Source organism: Pholis gunnellus (assembly GCF_910591455.1).
Source record: "Pholis gunnellus genome assembly, chromosome: 10".
NCBI classification, from domain to species: domain Eukaryota; kingdom Metazoa; phylum Chordata; class Actinopteri; order Perciformes; family Pholidae; genus Pholis; species Pholis gunnellus.
Genome location: NC_136537.1, coordinates 6,888,813 through 6,916,610, shown reverse-complemented (window position 1 = coordinate 6,916,610; position 27,798 = coordinate 6,888,813). Strand labels below are relative to the sequence as shown.

Here is a 27,798-nt window from a genome sequence, read left to right as displayed (position 1 = left end):
TAAATTAGTGTTTATTATTTCTAAGTATGGGAAATAAATGGCTTTATGTTAAGAATTATGTATGTAAAATCAGTAGGAAAATATTCTGATTGTTTGAAATTGTAAACTCGTTCTTAAACAATCTCACCACAAGTTCATTCTTTTTTTATAAAATTATTAAATGACAAAAACAAAATCAACTTGAACATTGTATTGCCCCCCTCCCCCCCCCTGTCCCAGAAGTACCGGATATTAACATAGATATGTTAACAGAACTAAAGTTCATCCATGACCTTGACAAATACTTATCGATGAATCGATCATCCAAATTGTTGTGCGATCCATTTTCTTTCAGTCGATTAATCAGTTCATTGTTTCAGCACTAATCCCATTCCTCACACAGTTCATCAGATCATAGCTATAAAAAAAAGGGATTGTAATCTTTTCTTTTTGCACTCACAGAAAAAAAAAATCCCATTTTTCATAAAAAAGAATAATATATCAGCTTTAATGACTCGCTCGAGCCGTAATTAAGAGCTGTTCATTAGCATTTGCCCTTGAGCCTCAGTACGGGAGGAGGAGGACCTGCTGTACAGAGGTCTCGGCTGCTTGGTCCAACACTGCAAGTGAGAGTAACAGTAGACTGGAACACATGTTTAAATCTCAGGTTGCTATCATGCATTTACACAAAGTGCGGGCACAGCGGGGATGGAAACAGATAGTTATTCAGCTGTGAAATCTCCACAGACACAGAAAGCGGATGAGCTTGCGGGATCATTTTGACAGGAATCAGTTGAGCTGCATTAAACAAATCCCTCTATGTGCCTGTCTATCTGTCTGTCTGTCTGTCTGTCTGTCTGCCTGCCTGTCTGTCTGTATTCCTCTGCTCGCTGCTTTATCTACCTTTTCCTGCCCTCCTCTCAGAGCTGTTTTTGGGGATCATCTGGTGCAGAGGACAAAGCGTTCCAGTCGTATGCATCTCCAACACACACACACAAATACACAGAGTAACACGCTGCAACAGCTCTGTGACTTGTAATTAAGACGAGACATAATCAAAAGGCTGCATCAGTATAATTTCATTTTATATCACGGCCTCCTCCTCCTCCTCCTCCTCCTCCTCCTCCTCCTTTTCTCTTGGTACTTGGTCTTCATTTCATGCTGATTGTCCTCTCTCTTCTGGCTCTGTGTCTCCTTTTCTCTGCAGAGTGTCCTCCCTGGTTGCTGATCTGAAGCTCTGGTCCTCATCTCTGGCAGGAGTGGACAGCAGCCCCCCCCCCCCCTCCCTCAGTGAAGAGCACCATGACCCAGGAGGGGCAGGCTCTGCCCTCTCCCACCCCACCAGAGAGCCCAGTGGAGCCCAGTACCACCAGCACCACCGACCCACCCACAGAGACACTCAGCCAGGCAGAGCAGGACAAGCTGGGGGCGAAGGACGACATAGAGGAGGGGAGACGACAGGAGGAGGTCAGAGAGGGAGAGGAGGAGGAGGAGGCACAGGGAGAGACGCACAGGGAGGGAGAAAAGGGGAGGGAAGAGGTAAAGGATGAGGGAGGAGAGGGCGAGTCGAAAGAGGAGAGGGTGGATGGGGAGCAACATACAGATGGAGGGGCGGAGGGAGGGAGGGAAGGGACGAGAGGGGAAGTGCGCATTAATGTGGAGGTGAGCTCGGCGGGGGAGGAGGCAACGCACGAGGAGGAGGAGGGGGTGGAAGAGGAAGAGGAGAAGGTGGAAGAGGAGGGAAAGGAAGAGGAAGAGATGCAACCGTCTACCGAAGAGGAGGCAACTCACCCGGAACAAGCTGGGCGGTTAGTGCACTAAATCATCATCTTGTGTAAAGATATGTAGCGCTGTCTTTTGACCTTTAGGTGTCAAAGTATGATATATCATGAGAGAATAATCAAAAGTAGATCTTGACAGTCCCTCATGTACACACACAGACACACACACACACACACACACACACACACTCACACACACACACACACACACACGCTCCCTTCAGGCTTACTTTTTATAGAAAGCTGAATCTGCCTGCTGTGTTCTGGGTGTTTATGTTTCACGTATCTTAATAGAGTGCCACTTTGCCATTCCGAATGTTTTTAAGGGTAAATTATTTTCCCAGTGTGGTACTCTGGTACATGATTAACCTTATTTGCATTTTAACAAAACGAGCAGACAAAAACAGCCTTCGACTAAATGAGCTGAAAGGGAAACAAACAGGAACAACGTGGTTTTATTCTCAAGGAGCCGGAGGAACCCGTGAACCAATTTCAAACCGACAAAGATAGGCAGTGAAGGGCACTCGGGGATACGTGTCAATTAATTAGCGCTTTGCTTTGTGAGACAACTGCAGATAAAATAAAATACATGATGGTTTTATGAAATGCACAGACACACTTTAACGCACCAATTACAGAAATACAATTAAGCTGTTTCCCTCTTTAATTCGACTGCTTTCCTGAGTTATTTCTCTCCATCAGCAGCAAACGCTACAATAGATTCATATTCTCGCCAATAAAAGGGATGAAGTATTGTGGAGCTTTGACCGATCGGAGGAGATGAGCTTCCAGCTTATTCACGTAGTGGCAAATTGGACAGTGCTTTCATCTTGCTTCAATTGTCACTGTGTCCATTCAAGCTGCAATATTTTCCCATTGTGCATACTTCTCCTGAATGAAGAATGATTTCAGCTCTGAATATGAATGATCTGCTGAGAAACTGCTGTGTGTTTGAGTCATACACTGAAGGTAATTTCACACTGTCCTTTTTCTTTTCTCTCTCCACGTTGCAACAGACAAATGGCAAATGGCATAGGTGGGAATGAAGACGATGATGAGGCGGGTGAGGAGGACGAGGGAGGAGATGAGGGGGGGACTCACACGCACTTGGACACTTTCAGCTCCAACTTTGAGACGACTGTAGAACAGGCCGACGCAGAGGTGGAGGAAGAGGAGGAGGGGGAGGCCCAGAGGGAGGGAGACGGGAGAGAGAACCAGGACAGTTTCAGCTCCACGTTTGAGCAGATCGTTGAGCAGGTGGAGGTCCAGGAGGAGGAGGAGGAGGAGGAGCAGGAGGAGAGGGAGCTGGAGGAGGAGAGGGAGAAGAGAAGCGTGGACAACAAAGACGGCTTCAGCTCCACGTTCGAGCGCATCGTGGAGTCGGCCCTGCTGAGGGGCGGGACCTGCTACAGCAGCCTGGACTCTCTGGACGTGCTGTCGCTCACGGACGAGACGGACAGCTGCGTCAGCTTCGAGGCGCCACTGACGCCGCTCATCCAGCAGAGGTCGCTGCTACAGGCTCCCGAACCCCTGGAGCTGGAGCTGGAAACCGTGCAGGAGCTGGAAGGGGCCGAGGCCGGACCGGACTCCCAGAGTGACCTCTCGGCTGGGGAGAGCGCTCTCCGTGGAGCTGGAGCCGTGGCCGGAGTGGGAGGAAGCCCGCTGAGGACCACCATACCAGGAAGCAGGTCAGAGTTTGTGCTGAGCCAATCCGGACGCTGGGCCATCCCTAATGGATACCATGGAGCCATAGAGGGTTGTGGAGCCATGATCAACTCTGTCAGGTAAGAAGGCCTCTTTAGTTATTTGTGTATTTACAGCACCCTCAAACTTATTTTGAGGGAATGTGTTTTGTTTGAAGAGGAATTAGACAATACTGCGTATGAGCTGGGCAATATATCAATATCATATCAATCTTGTGATATCGTCTTAGATTTTGGATATCGTATAGCAGCATAAGTGTTGTCTTTTCCTGCTTTTAAAGGCTGCATTACAATAAAGTGATTTAGCCTACCAGACTGTTCCAGCTGTTCTATGATTTCCCAGCATTCACTTAGTCATTATATCCACATTCATGATGATTGTTCATCACAAATCTCATATTGTAAATATTGTGTAAAAGCACCAACTATCAACCCGACAATATCGTCTCAATATATCGATATCGAGATCCTTGATAATAAAAAAAGTTGATCTCTTACACCGTGTTTTACTATATTAGCACTAGCAGTCACCAAAGTCTGAATGTTTCCAATCTAATACATAAGAGTTTTAAAGTAAAACCAACAATATAACTATTTTAAACTGACAAGTGAAACCTTGACATGTAATAACTGTTCCACCATCAGACTGTCCATGTAGAAGAAACACGACGTACACACAGCCTACATAGAATGAGCATGTCTTTGAACTAATAATAGCATATCGGTTATCTTACATATTGGATGTTTAATACAGTCGAATGGATGTTTGGATTATTGATGACAGATTCCAGGGTGTGTTGTATTCTAGCCGGGCAGTGGAGGCTTTGTGTGTATGTCGTTACTGTTGCCCCGAAGTGTAATCAGTGCACTATGCTGTGACCTTGGCTTAACCAGCAGGTGGCGTGAGCCTGGTGAGAATGGCTGTGAGGGGGGGGCGGCAGGCTGTTTGGTTGAGGGGTGAGTGTGGTGCTGTGGTGCTTCAAAAGGAAGTCATTTGTCCGTACATGTAAACTCCGTTGGCAGCCATATCCTTACCCACCAACACAAAATGTTCTCAACTGAAAAGCCTCCACATCTGTGGAGACGCAGAGAGAAAGGAAACTGTTACTGTGCACGGTTGGATGACTTTGTGCGCTTCAGCGTGAACCTTACATTTGCACAACAGGCTGAAACAGCAACAAGCGCACAGAAATGCAATACTGAGAAAAATTCAGGGAGAGCTTTTACATTTTTTATGGAGTCGGTGGGACTGATTAAGCAGAATAGCTGCATTTGAAAAGACACAGCTCCTTCCCCTGTCTGTAGCAGATGAGAGCGCGGCAAAACCCAGGCGGCAAGTTCATGGCGCAGACGTGCACGTCGCGGTTTTGGGGTTGTTTGCTTTCCTCAACCGTTCTGCCTGAAGCGTACTTGCACAGCGGGGAGAGATAACCTCCACGCTGCCAAATTACACAAGGTTTATGCGCGACAAAAAGACCTTCTTGGAGTGGAAACAGAATGTGTCGGCCTGGTGTTGCCTGTTTTATATGGGAGATTAACACTTGGCATTTTTTTACTGCGGCACGGAAATAAGATACAGAGTATCTGTCAGTGTAAGGAATCCCTTTGATGAGCTGAGCAGCGGGAGCATCCTTCTCCTCGTCTCAGACAGCCAGCTGATATTTATGACAATGCTGAGATTTTTTAACTCATCCACTCTGTCCATCATTTGCATAGACCCCCGAGGAATTGTGGGGGATACAGCAACAGCTGACGGTACTCTCTTACATTTAATTACCTTAATAGCACTAAAGAGGGTTGAGGAAGACGGGGCAGAGCCACTGAAGGGGGGGGAGGTGCTAACAGGAACCATATGGGGAAAGCCATGTAACCTGAACTATAGGTCTGGCAGGCTGACTTGTATACAATCCCTGTGACTTGTTCTCCAGCTCTGCTCTCTCCTTCACAGATTCATCTACTAACCCACCGGAATGTCAAATAGACTCAGACCTCCAACACGATCAGCTCAGCTAACTGCTGGGATCTGTTCACAGACTCTCCCAGTGCTTTCACAGCTCAGTATGAGTTATAGGATGAACGGAGGATTTAAGATGTCGGCTCTCCTTCTCTTACTCCCCCCTCTCTCTCTCTCTCTCTCTCTCTCTCTCTCTCTCTCTCTCTGTACAGATCTCTCTCTCTCTCTCTCTCTCTCTGTGTACAGATCTCTTTCTCTCTCTCTCTGTGTACAGATCTCTCTCTCTCTCTCTCTCTCTCTCTCTCTCTCTCTGTGTACAAATCTCTCTCTCGCTCTCTTGCTCGCTCTCTCTCTCTCTCTCTCTCTCTCTGTGTGTACAGATGTTGTCCTTTAAGCACGGTCTTGCTTCCTGACCACCAGCGCCAAACTGAATGAGCTATTGTTTATGTCATGACATCATCGTCTTCAGCTTCCCTCTGCCCAGCAGGGTCTTAGTGTGTGTGTGTGTGTGTGTGTGTGTGTGTGTGTGATTTTCGCTCCAAGCTATAGCCAGCTTGCCAGACATTCGAGCACTTAAATCTAGAGTGGATACATCTGCTAGTCGGTCTTAAAGGGATATTTTTTAAGCTTTAAAGACACTCCCGGTGACTAATTTCTCGTGAACTAGAAGTCGTTGACGTCCATTCGACGTCTAGTTCTTCAGGACATACAAGCTTTGGCGATTCAATGCAAGTCACTGGAGGTAGAAGCCATTACTCTGAGAGTTGAAGCACAGTCAGAGTTTGTTGTAATATTCTCCAGAGGGAGAACGCATGATTTTGAAAGAATTGCTTTTCAGCTGCCTGAAGTAGCACGGCTAAAATGCTAATAATGTTAAATGGACTCTTGAGAACACACAGCTCCCAGTGCATGGACAGACAGGCTATTATCATTCATAAATTCACATCTTAAAAGCTTTTCATGATTCACAACGTCTCAAAAACCTCTGCGTGTCAAGGCAAAACAATTATTTACACAAGCTTCGAAGGCTGCTGCGTTATCTCATCCATTTCTTCTTCTCTCTCCTTCGCTCTGTCACTCCATCTCTTTGTTAGCTCCATCTCACCTCCCGTCTCTTTATTCATTTCCCCACCTTATCTGTCCAATCTCACTTCATCTCATCTTCCGCCCTCCTCCTCCTCCTTTCTTCTGCGCATCACCTCCTCTTCCATTTTCCCTACAGTGCTCTCTTCTGCTGCTGCTTCTTATCTTTCATTCCTGTCCGCTCCCTAACCTCCATTCTTCCACCGGTGGGTAGCCACGGAATTGGCACAGTTTTAGATTTTGGCACTTCGGGCGTCATGGACAACTAGTCTTTTTCACTGCAGGGCAGAGCAGCTGCAAAGCAGTGGATAAAAAAAAATGGCCGAGTTAATCAGTCAACTTGGCAGAGATTTAGTTGTTCTATGGGCCAGTCAGTCCTTGTCTCAAGATGTATTTACTGTTAGATAGAACTGCTCATTCACGAGCTACAGTGCATAGCACGCCTAGACATGAGACAACAACTGTCTACAGCAGCTTTATATGCTAACATTAGCATGCTAACATGCTCACAATGACAAGTATGCATGCTGATGTTAAGCAACTTTTTCGCTATCTTAGTTTAGCATGTTAGCATGCTAACGTTGGCTTATTATTAAGTGCAGCTGAGGCGGAGGGTGAAGTCCTAAGTTAAAGTCCTAAGTTTTGACGGTATTTAGTCGAAAACTAAAGCAACTGTATCGCCAAACTCCTTATGATTCATCCTCTGAACATCATTCATTTAGAGGTCGCTGATCTATTTCATTGCATAAAGCAGTTGGATCGCTACATGTGTCTCAAAACGCTGCGTAAACTCTGTTAGTGAGTCATAAATCAGTTGTACGCGTGTCTAACACGCCTTTCTTGAATGCAACTGATGCAGTTATACTCTTACTTATGATCTTATTTTACGGATCATAAACAGTTTCCATTAAGTAGTGAGTCGGTGCAAAGAAACACCACCGGCTCACTGATTTTCATTGACTGAAAATATTCAAATCGATTCAGACGGCTTTCAAGCCTCGCATCGATGCTTTCGACAGCCTTGGCGCGTACAGGCTCTGTCCAAAATCCAGGCTTCGGCTTCCATAACAGACAGGACTTTGATGACGCCCCGGGCAGAGAGATGCAACCTAATCTCACCTCAGCCCAAATTCTCCCCCGTAGATCCTCTCCTTACTACTGCTGATTATTCTGACATCAGTAGATGAGGGAAGCAAAGTCGGCAGCCGGCCACAGGGATGTAGGAAACATTGGCAAGTATTGCAGATGTTGTAGACAAGCCGTCCAACACATGGAAATAAGAAGTGACGGCTTTTCTTTCAGGCAGCGAGTGATGGTGTTGTGCCAGCGTGTCGTAGTCGGTGAGCCTGCTTGTCGGTTCAGTCGATCAGGTTGTGTTTTAGATTATCAATCACATTCGGACATTTCATTAGTGAGTCAGTCGATCGGTTACTTTAACAGTCGTGTCCCTCTGTGGGGACCATCATTGAGGGTAAAGCTTAACCTTAATCCATAGAGGCTGCTGAGAAAACACTCTCTGTCTGTCTGTCTGTCTGTCAAGCAGCTTACTAGTGTCTATAGCCAGATAGAACTAAACAGTGGAGCCAGTTGAATGCTGCTTATGCGATAATGCAACATGTAGGGGAGCATATAGAAAGACTGGTATATGGATATGCCACTTGAGGCCATTATGCACAGAGTCACATCAAAGCACAAACTAATATTCAAAGGGCGTGCAACGAGGGTGTCTGTTCACTCGTGCACACTTTTTCTTCTTTAACACACGTGTGCTGCATCTCCGGCTGAGCATTAGCTTGCATGGATATGATTCTGTGTGTATCCGTTTGGGAAAGGTGCTGCTGAGTATGTGTTCCTCCCTCTGGTTCGCGAGCCTCACTGGATCTAAGCCCGAGCAGAGCAGATAAAAGACAGTTGTTTCAGAGACGGGGGCTCTGCGGCGTGGACTAATCTCTTTCATATATACCGTGGAGTGCAGAGATGCACACACGGGAAAATAAAAGACACACACGGGCCGAGTCGCATGCATGCGTAAACAAAAATGTGCATAATGCTCGTACATTCTAAAGGCTCGCTTTCATATCTTTTGCACGCTGAATCTTTTCCCTCTTTCTGTTTCTCACTTGCACACACACACACACACACACACACACACACATACACACACATATTTCAGGATGTCATTTTTGGAATAAAACCCTTTGCGTGGCTCTATCGTGCTGCTGAAACATCCTGCAGATTATCCTTTCCTGGCTCTCAGTCAGGCAGTGATATGGACACACACACACACACACACACACACACACACAAACACACACACACACACACAGTCATACTTGCAACACAAGCAGTAATACATACAAATTCTCTCTTTCTCCCTCTCACCACAGACACACACACTAACTGAATCATTTCAGCACTGACAGATTTATCCCCCGTCTATTTATAGCTCGACTCAGTTTTATGACACATCCCACAGTCCTACTGTACCGATGGCTGTTTTGGCTGAATGGGGTTCTTTTTTACCACATGCTTCTCTCCTCTGAGGCACTTCCTGTATGTGTTGAGTGGAAAGGGACCCCAGGCTCCACAAAATATCTGCGTCCTTCTGTTATTTTGCCATTTTTCTCTTTTCCTCTTTGAATCCGTGGCTGATTTTAAGTTATCCTCCAGTTGTTGTCGTATGAAGCTGTTCAGTGTTTCACCAAACACAATCCCACACCTGAACACAGTTAGTCTCAGCAAGCTGAAAGAAGTCACCGTTGTCCATTGTCTGCTGCTGAGCATAGTGCCCAATCTCCACACACACGGACTCACTGACTGAGTCTGTGAGGGTTTAGTTCTGTCCCACTGTTGAATCGTCGAGTGTGTGAGGGTTCTCTCGCAGACAATTTGAGCCCTTTATGAACCCTTTCCATAAGTCCGCATTTCTGCAGACTTTGCCCAAGGGAATTACCCACAATTCATAGCAATGTGACATTAAACACGGCAGTTACCAGTGGAAGCCGGAGACGTAAAAAAACAAGGTAAACAAGGTAAACAAAGAGGACGGCACATGGGTGTTCAGCCTGTCATATTAAATTTATTCAGAGATATTAAGGGTTAAAGATGGAACATAAAAACACATGAAATCAGAGGATATTACTATATTACTATTTATTCATCAAACATTTCATTTTGTCATTGAAGCTGTTTTGACAAAAAGGAGTAAATAGATTATCTGTAATTACCTCTCATCTTGTGAGGAAAGAGTCTGGAAGATGTTGAAATCAGGGAGTAAAAAGTATCAAATAAATACCCACAATTATCCATAACATGTCATAGTAACGTGATATGTTGCCCCATTTCAAGCCCTCACAGTCTCTCACACTCAACCATTTAGCAGCTGATGTCAGTAAGTCCTTGAGGGTTCAGGGTTTAAGGCCTTAGGGGGGACATTGGGATTGGGCCTCTGTGTTTTTTGGGTCTTGTGTGTGTTTAGTGCAAGAAATAGATAGAAGTAAAATAAAACATACCATAATATTGTGCCCAGAGCTGTAAAGTAACTGATTACATTAAATGAGATTACTGGTTACACGTAATAGCCTTTATCGCTGGCATAACAATAATGACATCATAATTATAATTTTGGGATATTAGATTGTTACGCTTTACTTTAACTTTGACTTTGATATATGTAAGTATTTATTTGGGCTCAGTCTATACTGATGTGATTTTAGTCTTAAATACATTTATTTATGTAATATTTGTAGTCTGTTTATGTGGTTTTTAACATTTTGAGACAATTTTGGAAATAGCTTTCCTGAGGGACAGACAGTAAAAACTATAGCATAACGCTTGTTGATATTGATCTTAACATCAATCGTGGTTGATGATATCAGAATTACAAAACTTTCCATCCACCCATTCATGTTCCAACGCTTAACCGGGGCCGGGTTGCGGTGGCAGCAGGCTAATAATCAAAGTAGTCCACACGTCCCCTTCCCAAAGCAACGTGTTGCAGCACCTTGGGGATCTCGAGGTGTTCTCAGATGAGATGTAGAATCTATCCAGCGGGGTCCCTGAAAAACCATCCAACCAGCTCAGAGAGCAGCGGCTCTCCCTCCTGATGCCTGAGCTCCCTGCGGAGGTCCACTGGTAAATTTAAATCTTTGCTCAGGTCCCTCTTCACCACAACGGTCTGGTACGACACCTGCCTCACTGCTGACTCTGCAACAATCCGCCCGTCGATCTCCCGCTCCATCCAACCCTTTTTTGGGGGAGATTGTGAACCATGGCCTCAGACTTGGAGGTGCACACTCTCGTCCCAACGGCTTCACACTCCACAGCAAACCGCCACGGTGTGTGCTGGAGCTCGCGGTCTGATGAAGCCAACAGGACCACGTCGTCTGCTAAAAAGCAATTATGAGGTCCCCAAAATTGGACACTTTTGTCCCTCTGGCTTTGCATTGAGATCCTATCCACGAAAAATAACCAACAGAATCGTGACGAAGGAAAAACCCAGATGGAGCCCAACACCCTCTGAAAACATGTTTGTGTTCCTGCCAAAGTCCACAAAACACACATAGACCGTGAGCAAATTTAGTTTTTCTGCTTTGAGTTCATTTGTTTCTAAGACACTGCTAGATGGAGCAAAACTGAACAACTGCCTGAACTGCTTTTTGACTCTTTGGCATTGTTAGCAGCACAAAAAAACTGACGCGTGATCAGTATTCAGTCGCAGCGTGCTTGGTCTAAAAGAGCACTTCTGGTCCCAGTGCTGACTGTACTTCAGCGTTATTGTTGTCGTCAAGGAAACATACTCATTGTTGTCTGTACCTCATAATGCTCACTGTTGCAGTGAATCTCGTGGAGAGTCCAAATAGCAATCAGAACTTCCTCCAGGGTTCTGTCTCTATTCTCATCTTCCATCTCATCCCCCAAAATCTTGCACTTTTGACCCCACAGCTGCCTCTCTGTCCTCTGATTTTTCTATTGTTCTTCTTTCCACCAGATGAGAAAGAGGAAGGAGGGATTTAGATGGAGAGGCGAGCATGCAGGGATGTGTCAGTGTGTCTTATAAGAATCTGTGTGTGTGTTGTGGGAGCATAACCCATCACACAGGGTGTGCCTGTGTACCCTGATATCACTGTGCATTCTGCATTATTTAAAGAGGTCATAAAAAGGTTTGAACCTCCAGTCAGTGACCTTGATAAAGTACTTTTATGCTTCTTTAACTATTTATATCATGACCAGATCAGTGGTGAGCTGAGGTGGCTTCACTGTGTCTTGCATCCCTATAGGTTGCTGAGCCACATTGAAGCAATTGTACAGTGTATTAATACACTGGAGGAATGTACAGAAATAAAGGCCTTTCATGCTGGAAAGCAATGCTCAGTGAACCGAGTCTAAACACTGGACGTCCCGCTGGTACTGAACCGATCTGCTCAGAGATCCTTTTCACTTAAATGCAGAGGAAGTGGTGCTGGATGGGACACACAGGGCCATTGTAAAGCCACCGCTAGGAACAGTGCACTGCATCAGGAAAAAGTCCGCCCGGTCGTAGGCTCCGCCCCCTACATCCTCTCCTCCGTGGAGCTTCCAGACGAGCCAACAAACTTCAAGGAACAAAAAAAAAAAACGCCAAACACGCATTCCTGGTCTGTTGACACTACGGTGAAGTAACGCTACTGTCTAATTCATCTCGGTAATTATCTATGACCCGACTTCCGCTTTGAAGAAATCTCGTTTTTGGAGTGAAATTACAAACCGGGGCCGATGCAGATGTTACCGACGACTGGACGATGAGGCGGTCGGACCTCCGCGCGCCGTTAACCGCTGATTTCCAAATTTCCAAGAGACGATGTGGAAAGAGGAATACGATGTTCACTTCGACTTTTTGCTGCAGCTGCTGTAAGTTTGATATTTCTACAGGACAGAGAGTGGATTTATGATTTCATGTCCAGACGGGTGGGAACGTGAACATTATGCTGCGTGGCAACATGGAAATAGTGAGGTAGTTTTACTCTGGAGAACTATCACTGTAGTACTTCTATTGTGTTTCTGCAGGGACTTCTCTGTGAAACCAACGTTGGGATAAAAAGGACTCTTTTTAATCTTTAGGGACTTTAAATGCCCGCCAATGAATGTAGTGGATTTAGAGAATTTAGCAGGAGTTTACCATAAATTAGCATATTATCTTCATCAGGATGTGTCATTTTAAATGGCATGCGAGAGATATGAGATATTTATGTAGTTGCTATGGATACAAGGTGATATTGAGGATAAGGTGGCAACTAATACATATTCAGAGTTTGTATAAAAAGGTTAAAATGCATGACACATCCTCATGTTAGAGACACTGGAACCAGTCATTTATACTTGGTAAATGGCTGAAATGAATAATCGATTAAAAACAAAAATTCCCACTTGAAGGATGCCGAATTGCTCTAAACTGTTATTCTCACGTCTCACTTGTACTTTGAGCTGTGACCAGCGGTTTTTAAAAAAGTCAATAACAGCAGCTTGTTACTCTTCATGGCCTCAGTTGATGACCCAACAGTGTCAATAATAGTGTGGAAAAACAAAATGTGCAACCTCTGAGGATACACGGATGTAACTTTGTCTCATTTTTCGCAGCCGGAGGTGCCTTTGTTTCACATTTAAGAGTCCAATATTGCAACAGCGTGTTTTGCTGAGATCGTATCAACAAGCCCCAGCAGACGACCTGGCTGACACACACAACGTGTGTGTGTTCCCTTTAATACGTCGGCCTCGGTTAGCCATTGATCAGAGTGATGTGAAAATGAAAGACGAGTCTGTGAAATAACAGAATTTCATAATCCAGTTTATCCCATAATAGATGATTGCCCTCATGGATGATGCCATTAACGAGAAGATGCCCCCACCTCCCACACACACACACTCACACACTCACACACCTTACATGCAGACACACCTCTAGGTGTGGGTTCGGGCGGTGCGTAGCCACAGAGATTAGCATGTGAGTCAGTGGCATGCACCATCACGCTCTCTATCTCTGACACAGTGTCGGTCACACAGGAGGATTGTGTGGCCTGGGGATACAGAACTGTGCCTTCAGACAGACAAATAGGTTTACTGTGTGCCACTTGGCCCTCGGTGGCGCCAAGTATCCCGGCGCAAAAGGTCTGCACTATATGTCTGACACTTCGTGTTGTGTCTCTCTCTCTGTGTGTGTGTGTGTGTGTGTGTTGGCTGTATTATTGCCAGACACCAGTGAATTGGGGGAGCCCGCCATCGTTTTGGCCCCATGACTGAAATGAGCTTTGAATGATTTATGAGGTCCCTCTGCGTCGAGTGAATTAATACGGTCAGACAAGCGAAAGCAATTTCGCTGCAAGCGCCAGACTAGATATTGTTTTGATGGCCCATTTTTATTTTGTCACCATATGTGTGCGTATTTTCCTTTTATCTTTATGTCTTCATATTTCCACCCATCCATTTTTCCATTTTCAACCTGAAAAGGGGGGCGTCCTGCGACTTTCCCGGGCTACGTGGGATACGTAGTCCATTGAGCAGAATCTGTGTCTGCCCAGAGGTCTCCTCCCTCCTCCATGTCCAGAGCACCTCCAGAGGGAGTCGTACAGGAAGCATTTTAATCAGATCCCCAAACCACCTCGACTGGCTCCTTCTAAAAACTGGTTTAACTGGTTTAAAAAAACGTCCGGATACACAAACTCCCCACCCGGTCCCTAAGGGTGAGCCCAGGCACCCTGCGAATGAAACCGCCTCCGCCCGAACCGTATCTGCAATCTTGTTGTCATTCCTGTTAGTGATGCTCCGCTGAGATAAGGTGGAGGAGTTTGCGTGACCCGCCTCATCATGGCGGACGCTTTCTGTGACCCTGGGAGCTGTGTTGTCGGGGGGCAATAGCTCCTTGTAGTGTCTCCCTTGGCAAACTGGTCCAAGGTCAGAGGCCAGATGAAGAGTGATAGTAAGTGCCTAATGAATCAGTCAAGATGGGACAGCGTGACCTTGCCTGGAGCAGAGAAACCAGGGGTGTAGTCAGCCAGTGAGCGTGTGAGGGCAGAGGACCGGCTGTTGTTTGTGTTTATACGTCTTTCTCTATCAGTCACTTTATTCATCTCTGTCCCACAGACAGTTAGATGGTCTCCAATCGTCTCCAATCCCTTTACTAGCTCTCAGGACTCTCAGCTTCCGCCGTAACCACGGTAACCAGCGAATCGTAGCGTAATGTAATGAGTTTGTGAGGGTAATGACATTGGGCTGATCTGATTATGCAAAAAAACATCTGAATCATCTGGCCAGAATGCTGACGGTGGCACGCAGATGCACACACAGACAGGAAATGAGGAGATGCCATTCAGACTGATGGAGGTCTCTTTCTTCACAATTAAAACTGATCATCTGCTGTTAGTTTAGCTGATTTCTATTAATACAACACCAGAGTTTGTTCCTTTTTGCTCTGATGATATTGAATGTCAGATGTTTCGTCTGTGAGTGTTCTTTTAACTTGTGATCGAAATCAAAGCATCAGCACTTTGTGTTTACGGAACTATATATATAAAAAAAGCTAATTAGCTCCCCACTGATGGACTGTGGTGTGGTAAAGTATACAGTGCAAACTCAATACCTCAAACATCACTACCTCAGTACGTTCATAAATAAATAAGTAGGGCACTAATTAATCCCGGAGTCTCTCTCTGTTCTCCCGACAACACTAACAGTTATACAGAGTGTGAGTCCTTGGCTTGATCAGTTCATCAACCCGTGTCCCTGAGCAGTGAAGGCCTTATTTACTCATGTCAAGTCAGCTGTTATTGGCTCCACAAACATCATTTACATTTCGGTTTAGGTTCGGCACGTTTACATATTCATTGCTCTTCAGTTTGAGACAATACTTTATTACAATGTCAAAGTGAATCCAAAGGATTTCAGCTTCAAATTGGGTACATAGTGTTCAAGAACATGTCATTCATGCAGAAGTCATTGCTTAGCAATAAAACTGTTTGGCAGCTCATCTCCTTTTTTTCTTAACTTTAAAGAGAGGACATCCAGTCCCCCGCTGTAACACCCTGCCTCACAGTCACACAGATACGCCCGTTCACAGCTGGGATCGTCCGCCTGGCTGACGGACAAAGAGCATGTGACGGACCACGTACTCGCTCAGTTGGGGTGTTTTGCCCAAGGGCAAGGTCACGGCAAATGTTTCGGGCCAGAGAGAGCGTCGCTCTACGGACCTTTTTATAAATGAAAAGCCCACTTCTCTAACGTCAGAGGAAAAGAAGCTTTTACTTTCTATATTACAGCACTTTAATTCAGATCATGTTAGAGGTCACCAGTCTGTGATTAGCTTCAGCATTATAATCAACCTTTGGATTCACTGCATTAAAGCAGGACGTGAAGTGACGGCGGAACTGGTTCAGTGTCATCACAAGTCATTGAGACCTCATTTGACTTTTCCCTGTGTCTGTGTGAGCATATGTTTACATAATTGAGTTTTTCGTTTCCTCTGTCTAGTTTGAAGGGAGTGGGCGTGCGACTACGGACATGGGCTCCATCCATTAACCTGGGCACCTGCTTTGTGTTTGTTTGTGTGTGTGTGTGTGTGTGTGTGTGTGTGTGTTCTCTCCAACAGCGATGCCAACCTCACAGACGCGCTGTCAGACTCAGAGGAGTGCGATTTGGGCAGTCAGGAGCGCTTGGAGCGTGGCAGCACCGACACTCTAGCCAACGGCTGCCGAGCCGACTGCGAGGCCGCCAAGAGGCTGGCCAAGCGCCTCTATCACCTGGAGGGCTTCAAACGCTGCGATGTGGCCAGACACCTGGGCAAGAAGTGAGCACACACACACACAGTAGCACATGTGCACACATGAGGACTGATAAATTACCCGAAAAACAAGAAAACATGTTTACATAGTTGCATATGTTCAGTATTAGCGCATGGATGAGACACAGACGTAATAGATGCACCGGATTGATTTACAAACACATAATCAAACACAAGCTCAAGCGTACTTTATTCTTCATATAACATTACTAGAGGAGCATTCTCCACATTCACGTTGATGTGCCGGTGCTTCTCTTCCTGTCTCCCCCCCCCCCCCCCTGCAGTAACGAGTTCAGCCAGCTGGTGGCGTCGGAGTACCTGAACTTCTTTGATTTCTCCGGCCTGTCGCTGGATCGAGCCCTGAGGTAACGCACCGTCAGCACTCGGGGGAGTGATGAGTGTGCGATGTAGACGTCCATACACACACACACACACACACACGCGCGCCCGAGTGTGTGTTCTCCGCTTTCCCTCGTCAAAAGGCATTAGCTTTGTGCTAATCAAGCTGTCGTGTTCAGTGCAGTCGGCCGGCGTGGCTGACAGCACTGGAGTTCATCACTGCTTTGCAGCTGACATGTTGCTGTCTCAAACTGCTGCCTTCAGTCAAGAGGCCTCGTGTGTGCACTTCCGACTGGCCCAGATTAGCACACTGTTACTGTTAAAAAAGTAACATTAAACATACTAAAAGTCCTGCATTCAGCACAAGACGGGGTCTGAAAGAGGCGTACGAGGCGTGATGAAATTATCATCAGCTGTAAGATAACGTCAACTAGTGTTAAAAGAACTGCAGAACAGAGCAATAACCTTCTAATACTGTGCATATATCACCAAGTACAATCTTAGTTTTCATAAAGCGTGTGTGAGTAAAATCGCTGCAGTGAACACGACTTTATTGATTGGTCTATGGTTTATTCCATAGGGACAGATTCAGCATACTGTACACAGACAAACTGTAAACAGCTCTATGATGTAGCTCACTGGAGCAGAGGAGTCACCACGGTGATGATGTCACTCACCTTCTCCATCACCTCACCTGCAGATCTTCACCACCTGCAGCATAGCGATTGATTAGCAAAGTGTGGAAATAAAGCCAGTGACAGCTCTCAGTAAGTCAGTAAGTTGTGTTCACCTATCAAACCAAACCAGCTGCTCATATCTACAGGTTGAGTTGGGATTTATTTCCTCCTTTGAACGTACGCAAACATTTAGTGAGGAGCCTACGCACTGTTTTATAAATGAGACCCCAGGTCTTCACACTAAAGTCAGCTCATGATAAAAGAGGGTCGAAATGAAATATTATTTTCAGTATGAATGGTTTAATGAAGGTTAATGTAGTTTTCTGCATTCATTTTGACTGCATAGTAATACTTTCAATCAATATTCTGTTGCACATTTTTAATTGGCAGAACAAAAACAGCTCACATTTGAGAAGCTGGAACCAGCATTTTTGCTTAAAATAATGACTGATTATCAAAAAACTAGCTGATTACTTTTCTGTCAATGGACCAGTCGATTATTATTGACTGTATCCCTTTCAACTCTACGTTAATGTTTCACCTCAAAAGAGTGGAAGGGGGACTGCACCTGACATGAAACCTGTAGATTCTGCCAGTTAAAAAAAAACTCCATTTATTTACAGATCAAAAGTACAGCTAGTCCTCAGTACAAGACACACACACACACACACACACACACACACACACACACACACACACACACACACACACACACACACACACACACACACACACAGAGAGAGACGTAAAGATGAAACAATCCATCTTTGTGACAAAATACTACAGAGTGCATCACTACTAGTCTTAAAAAGCAGGTTTGACTGTTCCAGTTTTCCTCAAAGTAAAAGGTTTCCAGCGAAGCTGTCCGCTGCCTTCCTCCGCAAAGTCTATGCGCTGCCACAAGTGACGAAACCCTGCATTCATCTCACCTCCTGTTGACCCCGTGGTGTCGTTTGTGTGCGACAGGACCTTCTTGAAGGCCTTTCCGCTGATGGGAGAGACCCAGGAGAGAGAGAGGGTCCTCGTGCATTTCTCCAGACGCTTCTGCCACTGCAACCCACGGACGCTTACCCCCGAGGCTCAGAGCCACGAGGAGGACAAGGTGGACGAGGACAAGGGGGACGAGGACGAGGAGGACGACGGTATGAGCAGCGATATGAAGAATGAAAAGTCACAGCAGCTGTACACAACATCACACCACAAGTACTACATAGACGCTGTTACATCTCTCCGTATTGATCCCAGTTAAACAGACAAGTTACTGCAGCGTATTGACACTGCAGCTCGCATAAAGATAATGCTGAATCAACAGAGGCACAGCACTAGCCGAAATTATTTTAGCGTGCAGGGTATTTATGCAGCTCTGCAGATGTGTGCGTGTGTGTGTCTGCATGAACTATAAAGGAGTACATGGCGCTGCATTCAGGTGCACTTGTGTGTTTGTAGAGTGAGTGGCATTTATCTGACCTGGACCTTGTGTGTCATCCTGTTGCAGATGGAGCCCACACATTAACCTGCGCCCTCATGCTGCTCAACACCGATCTGCACGGACATGTAAGTACTGCGCTTCTCTATCTTACTGCAAGATGGCCTTTCCTCTAATCTTTCTCAAAAGTATGAAGACAGTCCTCTGTCAGCGTTGGCACGTCTCCCTTCACATCATCTTTTCTATTTCCTGTTCGTTCCGCTCCCTCCTTCCTCTCTCGTCCTCTTTCCGCTCCGCGGCGACCTACATTCTGACCCGTTTCTGTCTCTCCTCTCCTCGAATAGCCTCATCTGTTCAGGTCTAAACTGGAGCACCGTGGTCCGGGCAGCGTAACACGATCAGTGTCATGGGTCCTGTGCCTCGCTTTTCCTTCGGCCCCTCCTGCTCAACTCCAGTCCCTGCTAATAGTGCTTTCTGCGAATATCCCTCCTCTTAAACTAAACTAACTAGTTTCTATCCTTCTATCCCCTGCCTGCTAACAAAACCTGGGTCTCTGTCCACCCCTGCAGGTGGTAAGTATATTCATAGTACTAACACCGGGCTCCTTTACATCTGTCTGTGCCTTCGCTAACAATAGAATCTAAGTGATGATTTTAATACAGATGTCACATTAGGTTCATAATAAAGGATGCACACACAGTGGTATAATCATTTTGAATCAGAGTGGTTCAGTGACACACATGTGGTTGCTGAAATGTGGTTCACCAGAGAAAAATGGTCAGTAGCTGACATTTATTCTCCATGTGATGAATGCATTGTTGGTTTAAGCAATGAGAAATGCAATTGATCTGCAGCGTTACAAATCACAACATCTAAATTACAGCAGATTGCATTTTAGAAAGGCTATACATTTTATAAGATAAGATTTGAACTGAGCATTTGCACCATTCAAATATAAGTTCACTTGTAAACTGAAGTTCGTCCAGTTGGTTTGTTGGCTCTGAAGTACACCACGTTACCTATCCGCTGGATATTATGAATAAATGGAGCATAAAACATTTAGTGACGCATGTTACACCGATCGTCACAGAGCGTTTCATCCTGGGTATTTTGAACATTTCCTAGGAAAGGGAGCCGGGTTGTGTTGCCTGTTACGTGGCCTCCTCAGAGGAAAGCCACAGACAATATCTTTTATTTTTTTCTCCTTTTTTTCTGTAACAGCAGTGAGTCAGCTTTAGTCCCACATCTGCATCTGTTTACGTTACAGACGTTATCCAGGCAGAAAGGAGCAGTAACACACAATCACCTCCCTATGTTTCATCCTCTAATGACGCATCGTCATTAGAGAGACATGAGGAAATGTATGGTAAGCTGATGCTCCATAAGCTCCGATAGAGGTGGAACCTTCTCGTCACTAGTAGAACCGGCAGCATCACACTGCCGCCCAGTGGAGAGTTAAACAACTGCATATTCAGGTTTCAGCACATAAAACACATTTGCCTCCACGAAAAATGAAAATGACATCGTAAACTGTTATGTTTCTGTCCGTCTGTGTCTTGTTTGTTCGCCTCTCCTCAGAACATTGGGAAGAAGATGTCTTGCCAACAGTTCATCAGCAATCTAGATGGACTCAACAGCGGCAAAGACTTCCCTAAAGACTTATTAAAGGTACGGATCGCCCCGTATCAAAGTACAGTCGCCACAAAAATCTGTCAGCTTGATCTTTGTTTTGTCTGAGCCGTAGAAATTCAGCACGTCTTCACAGTGTCTCTCCTTTGTGGCTTGGTCCACGCAGGTCTTGTATAACTCGATCAGGAATGAGAAGCTGGAGTGGGCCGTGTGAGTACGCATGTTGTGTTCATCAAAGGGAAAAGTATTTGGGGCATGCGGGTTGTGTAGAAGCAAGCACACTTGAATATGTGCTACTCAGGTTGGTCTGAATGGGCATTTGTGTGTGTGTGTGTGTGTGTGTGTGTGTGCAGTGAGGAGGAGGAGCTGAGGAAGAGTCTGTCAGAGCTGGTGGAGGAGCAGTGCGAGGGCGGGAATAAGCGCGTTGCCAGGGTAACGGACGGCCATAACCCCTTCATCGCCATCCCCATCCTCCTCAACGCCGTCACCTACAAACACGGAGTGCTGACCCGCAAGAGCCACGCTGACATGGACGGCAAACGCAGTGAGAGATTGTACACACACACACACACACACACACACACACACACACACACACACAGAATTAAACTTAATGAATGAAACCCTAATAAGTTACCGTAAAAGAACATGACAGAAAAGTTTTGTTTATTTCTTCCTGTCCCCTCTTCCAGCCCCGAGGGGTCGGCGCGGGTGGAAGAAGTTCTATGCGGTGCTGAAGGGGATGATCTTGTATCTCCAGAAGGTACCGCATCTCGTCCTCTGCCCTGTTACCATAGAAACACACATCCGCCACCGCAAACTGCTTGCTGCTCGGCTCCGTGTGTGTGTGTGTGTGTGTGTGTGTGTGTGTGTGTGTGTGTAATGGAGAGGGAGTGAGATAGATAGAGCATTGAGAGAGGAAATGAGGCCTGGCTGCTCTACTGTGTGTTTGTCTCCCCCTGCTGGTAGGAAGGCTGTGTTAACCACATATGAGCTGGTTCAACCTAAATGATGGTTGGCAAATGTAAAAGAGTTGCTAGTTTTAGGCTTATTGTGTAATTTAATGAAGACTATTTGTATAAGTATAAGCTGTTCTTTTATTCTCTGCTATAAGAGACAAAACGACTGAAACATATCAACATTTACGGGCTCCAAAACACAAGACCTACAATAATGTTTTCTCCCGTTACTTACTCAGGATGAGTACAAGCCTGACGCCGACATCTCCGAGGTGGACCTGAAGAACGCGGTGCGGATCCACCACGCTTTAGCCACTCGTGCCACCGACTACAGCAAGAGAGCCAACGTGCTGAAGCTGAAAACCTCAGACTGGAGAGTCTTTCTGCTGCACGCCTCGTAAGTCACATTTCAGATGCTGTCTTTACGCCACAAAAAACAAAACAGGAAACGAGAAAAGAATACGATGCAATATTGCAATATGTTTTGAGAGCTTTTCACATGTTTTCAAATCATGGTATCGTCCGAAGATCGTAAAATGAGTTGGACCATCTTGTAACAATGTACCGTACAGGATGAGCTGGTGCAGAAAAGGGATGGATGGATGGATGGATGGATGGATGGATGGATGGATGGATGGTGGTGACGATGAACTGTTTGTAGCCGTCTGTTTGTATTTGTCTCGTTTTCTGTCATTTTTCCGCAGCCAGTTGAGTTTTTCTTGCAGGAGAATCTGTGTTGATGTGCTGAGCTCAGAAACATCAGTCAAGCAATTTTCACTGGATGCGCTCACCTGCTGTCTCGCCCTTCAGCAACCCCTCACTCCCCCCCCCCTCTCTCTCTCTCTCTCTCTCTCATTCCAGTAGTGAGGAGGAGATGATGTCGTGGATGTTCCGGATAAACCTGGTGGCGGCGCTGTTCTCCGCTCCGGCCTTTCCTGCCGCCATCGGCTCCATGAAGAAATTCTGTCGGCCCATCTTGCCGTCTTCATCCACCAGACTGAAACAGGTACACACTCACACATCAGAGCAGCTCTACAGGCTTATATTTTTCCACCAGATACATCATATATTATTGTCAAATACTACAATAAATATCTAGTAGTTATTGATATTATGCATGGTACCTAATATACAGGTTATCAAGCCTGCACGCACAATCCTTCTGCATTAAAAGTCTCCACACAGGGTTGGGCATTTTTACATATTCTATTTGTGTCCGCTCGCATCTGATTGGCTGTGTCGGGGGTCTTCTGGTTTTTGTCCGGGCTGTGATTGGCGCAGGAGGAGCAGCTGCTGAGTCACGAGAACAAGCTGAAGCAGATGAGCCTGGAGCTGGAGGAGCACCGGAAAAACTCGCCCTCAGTCGACCCCAAAAGCCGCGAGTGGGAGGAGTACCGGCTCAAAGAGCACTACCTCACGTACGAGGTACAGACTTTGGACAGCTTCGGCTCGTTTGTCTGCTTTTTTTATGTTTCTTTTTTTTTATGGGTTTTTATGGGGTTCTTTTTCAAGTTGCAGCTAAAGAGACCAAACAGCACGACAGATGGCCAGTGTGGCTTGTTGGCTGCTTTCTTCTTTTTATATCCATTCTGATATTCAACATACATCATGATTATCATTTTGTTTTGTTGTTTATTAGCAGGGAAGACAAATGTTCGCACAGTCAAGTTCATCAAGTTCTTGTCTGAAAATGTGAGGAAAGAGATGGAGCTTCTAACTGTCATTCCTTATATTAACGGGATAGTTTGGGTGGGGTTGTATGAGGTAACACCATAGTCAGTGTACTGTAATAGGAGTTTAGAGTACTAACATGGGAGCAAAGCAATGTGCTGCTGTGGACGGGGGACAGACACCTAAAGCAATCTACATCACGTGTAAGCTATAGTTAGAGTATTTTCCGACAGAGAACTGAACTGAAAGGGAAATTTATCGATACTGTTTGTCTCTGAGAGCGTGGATACGTTTCCCTTTCATTTCAGTTCCCCTTCGAAAAGGGCTCTCTGACGGCAAGATAAAGTGGTGAAAATATTCTAAATATAACATACACTTGAAAAGATGTCGATTCCTTTAAGGTGCATCTTTCCTTGAGGTGTCTAAAGTACGTTTTGCTGCTGACCCCCCCCTTTGCTCCCGTGATGGTACTCCTGTCTGTATCGCCAATCTCCATCTACTACCTCATACAACCCCACTTCAAAACCCACAAACTGCCCCTTTAATGCCTCAATCAAGCTCAATATTACACTCAAATACAGACTATATTTTCATGCTATCGTGAATAAAGCCAGTTGTCAGGTGAGTTTTAGGGCAATTAGTCTCATGTTTCATCATCTTTTAATCTCTCTTTCCCTCTCCTCCTCCTCCTCCTCCTCTTCCTCCCTCTGAGCAGAAGACTCGTTATGAGACGTACATCAGCCTCCTGCAGGCCAAGATCCGCGCGGAAACGGACGACCTCGAGAAGATCGAGGCCAGCGTGATGGGGGGCCTGATCATGGAGGGGGGCCTGGCCGGCCGCGAGTGCCTCCTCCGCAAGACGCAGTCCTCGCCGTCCATCAGTCAGGCTCACGGCGGGCTGAACGGGAGGGCCGCCGGATGCACCGCCCCGGGACAGAGGAGCTGAGGGGAGGAAGGGAGGACCAGTAGTGGGCTTTTCTGTTAGTATTTTGTGTTTTTGGACTCCTCCTGTTGTACGTACAGTAAGAAACAGGAGAAATGTCCCTCTCCTTCCCAGAATGTATCCGCCCTGGTGATAAGTTTCTGTCCTTGGGCAATAGATGAAGAGGACCAGTGCTTGATACCCTACAAGTGACCCTGCCAAACCTCAGTCCTTTGAACTTTGATTATTGCACATTCAAAATGATCATAACAGTGATCACTATTTATAACAACGTCATTCAGTATTATTTTAAAATGAAACTCAGAGCGAGGCAGTTGTCTTTAGATGAAATGTGTTTTTAGTTATGAGCAGAGCTTCGAGTGATTCTTAATGTATTTGTTAAAGGGCCAGACGGAGAACAAAGAAGGAGAGACAGACTGGTTTGGCGTTGTCCTCTCTGTCCTCGTCCTGCAGAAGGAGAAGGTACTACTGTAGCATTTTGGCCTTTTTTTTCTTTTCTTTTTCCACCCATGTTTACGCACCCAGCCACTCCACAGGCGTGTGTACGGACCTACATGGTGGTTGTGTGAAGATACGACATATCTGTCCCAGAGTTACAAAAGAAAACTCTCAAAAGAACTTCTCAGAAGGATCAAGTCCCTGCCATGTATAGCATATTTATTTATTTATTTAAGTCTCCGAACCTTTATTCACCCCGGGACGGGTTTACAATGAGCATGCTCGCTCCCTTTTTTTTGTTTTCCAGCGATATTTCCGTCTCGACGTTCGTGCAGTTGCGTACATTTGTAAGCGTGAAGGAGCTGCCGAGTGGAACGAGCGCGGTTTTAACTGTGCACTAAGCTGCTCCACCAGGGGAACTGGAGGTTGAGTGCCTTACTCAAGGGCACCTTGACACTTGCTGTTGAGGGATTTAGAGAGCGTGAGTCAGTCAGAGAGATCACAAGTCTGTGTCTGTGATTTTCTTTTTTAATCCGCCGCTACCCCAAATACTGATATGCATTCAGTCATGCCGTTCGTCTTTCTAACTAGTCAAAACCGGACTGAGGAGGATGACGGTGTGTGACTGAATGGAAGAGCTGTGCCACAAAACCGCTCCTCTCGCATCACGACTGATGAGTAACGATGTATGGTTGGGTGTGAGGTTCCTGAAGATCCGGGGCAGAACAGGAAAGTGTGTGTGGGAGGCGTACCGTACGAGTGGGTCAGCCGCTGTCCTGTGTGTGTGTGTGTGTGTGTGCATCGGCATGCTGTTTTTAAGTGGCACCAGTTTGAGTCGTCGAAGCTGTGGTTCAACAGGAAGAAGTAAATATAGCAGGGTCATGTTTTTCTATGAAGAAGTTTGGTGAGAATCAATCCGATGGCCTTCAGCTGCATGAGACTGCCTTCACAATCAGACCGATCAGTGTCCTGGTTTATAACGTGTTCACACGGACCGATCGTAGCTCGCTTGGTCTCGTATTGGCCATTTACTAGTACTCCTTCCACTGCCATCCTTCAGTTGAAGATGTTTTTGGGGAAAGTATAGGCCCTACGTTAGACAGAGACTGGCTGATTGGAGAGTGTAGCAGCGGGACTGCTCCAGCTTAACGTGCTAAAGTCGAGAAACTCGTCAGCATACTGGAATGGAGAGGGGAGCAGCAGCGAAAACAACTCCACCAGCAGAGTAGCCATCAAAACATCCTCCACGTAGAGGGAGGAGGAGAGAAAAAAAACGTGTTTTCTAAGAAGAAGAGGCTGGTTTGGTTTTCTAAGTAAGACCGACTCGGCCAGCCAAGAACAGGCAAAACAGACATCCAGCTCACGTTTTTCCAAACAGAGAAACACACGGAAGGAGGACTTGCGTAACGTTGCGAGGAAGTGGGGATGGGGTGGCGGTACCGCTGTTTGTGAGCACCTTAATTGATCCCAACCCGCCCAAACACACACACACACACACACACACACACACACACACACCTTTTCTCTGTCTTCGTAATTTGCTTATATGACACAACTGTAGATCAGTGAGCTTAGCGGCCCGTCACTCAGCCTCGGTGTGGCACAGAAGCATGTCGACATGGACTGTGGATATCAACAGCGTATGATATCTTTGGCTCTGGGCGCTGCGCCTCTGTTGCTTCATATATGGTATTAATAGTGAACAACAGGATCTGAGATCCTTTTGGGGACTTGGCTGGAAAACCTGGAGTCACAGCTGGAGTCCTGGATCCTTGTACAGACCAAAATGCTGAAGTGGAGCTGAGTTTTCAGAGAGGAAGTACCGTTTTATAACGCCGTATTGTTAGGACGAATAACTGCTTTCTTACAGGGAGACTTCCCCTTATAGTCACTTTGGCTGTTGTGCTAACCATTGTTTCCCCATGTTCTAGGGTAGGCCTGTGCTGTACTATAGGATCGTGGCAAAAAAAATATTGTTGATTGTTATGTTTTATTTAAAAAATGACAACTTCGGCACCTTGATGTCAGCATTGGATCTGTCTTTTTGTTTGTTTTGTTTGTATATCGGAACTGTTTTTTGACAGGATGCTTATACTATGTAAAGGACATATTTACTGAATATTTAGTCTGTGCTTCATAAAGTAAGCTTTTATACAGAAGATTGTGCTTGTGATTTATTAATATTGTCTACTCTGATGAAAAAAAAAAAAAGCTCCAGCATACTTGAGTGCCACTGACATCTATGATGTAGATGTTTATTATATTATAATATATTGTAAAATATATAATAATGCAAACACATTTTGTTCAGCACTATACAAAATGTCTAACATGGGTGAAAGCATTTTTGGGGGGGGAGTTCTCCCTGATATGTTTATCCTGCAGTTCAGAGCTACATTTGAAAGGTAGAACACTATATGAGTAGAGTATGAAACAGCTGGTGACTAGACCAAAGCCACATGTGTTCCCTTGAGTTAAAGCCACAGACAATAAACTAAGTATGTAAGAGCATCTGGTATCCTTCATCCTTAAACAACTAATTCACCTTCACAGTGCCTCCTGGCATTCTACCATAACACATCGACTATACATTGAGTTAAAAAGCATTGGGCAGTCTGCGCCCTTTAAAAACTGGATGGTGCAGCATAACACCAAACACCCTGTTAGCGTATGAATTCATGGACATTATTCTTATCTTTTGCAAAACAACGCGTGGAGTAGCTTCCAGTAAAACATGGTGTAAACACATCGCTGTATCATCTCCACATTTTCTTTTAATGCATCAAATCTAAAACTTAAAAGGCAGCTCCACCACTTACACCCCCCCCCCCCCCCCCCCCCCCCCCCCCTCAGGTGTCTTGCAGTGTTTCTCCTGCATCAGCAGACGCGTTGGAGAGGCTCAGCTACAGCAGCTGAGAGACGCTGATTACATTTATAAACTCGTGCCTTGATACTGACACATGGCTATTTGTGAGCTGTTTTGACCTTGAAATGACATCTATAATTACAATTTAGCTACAAAAAACTAAATGATGTAATCTTTTCATAGTTGTATTGCACTGACTGCTCTCAGCATGCTCTTGTTTGGATTGGTTGAACAAGATAAACATTTTATTTGTGGCAGTCACTATGGTAACTTGAATAAGTGCATACTTTATTAAATGGATGTCCTGTTCACCTGTAAGCACAGTGCTACTGTACTGGCCATAATAGCACTCCGCTCTAGAAAAGAGAATCACTATAATTTGTCCGCATCATAAAAAATATTCTTCTTTGTCAGTGATATCACTGATTGTTACAAGCTTTTTGAGTGCACTGTCCCCCCTGATATCATTCACCCTGGACTTCCTTTTATTGGGATTTACGGTAGAGGAGATTCAATAATGAGCATTTCTTGGAACTAGCAGG

At 45.5% G+C, this 27,798-nt stretch overlaps 1 protein-coding gene across 1 annotated transcript; it reads left to right on the top strand.

Moving 5' to 3' along the window:
• Positions 1 to 1,281: 1,281 nt before the first annotated feature.
• Positions 1,282 to 26,549, top strand: psd2 (pleckstrin and Sec7 domain containing 2; the record flags this gene model as incomplete). The annotated part of the gene is made up of 14 exons (XM_079168060.1): positions 1,282 to 1,787; positions 2,777 to 3,544; positions 16,117 to 16,314; positions 16,593 to 16,673; positions 18,291 to 18,466; positions 18,820 to 18,878; positions 20,329 to 20,418; positions 20,546 to 20,589; positions 20,733 to 20,923; positions 21,072 to 21,142; positions 21,578 to 21,735; positions 22,200 to 22,344; positions 22,620 to 22,763; positions 23,725 to 26,549. The coding sequence occupies 14 exons, from the start codon at positions 1,282 to 1,284 to the stop codon at positions 23,953 to 23,955; spliced, it is 2,862 nt and encodes a 953-aa protein (XP_079024186.1). The 3' UTR covers positions 23,956 to 26,549.
• Positions 26,550 to 27,798: the final 1,249 nt, after the last annotated feature.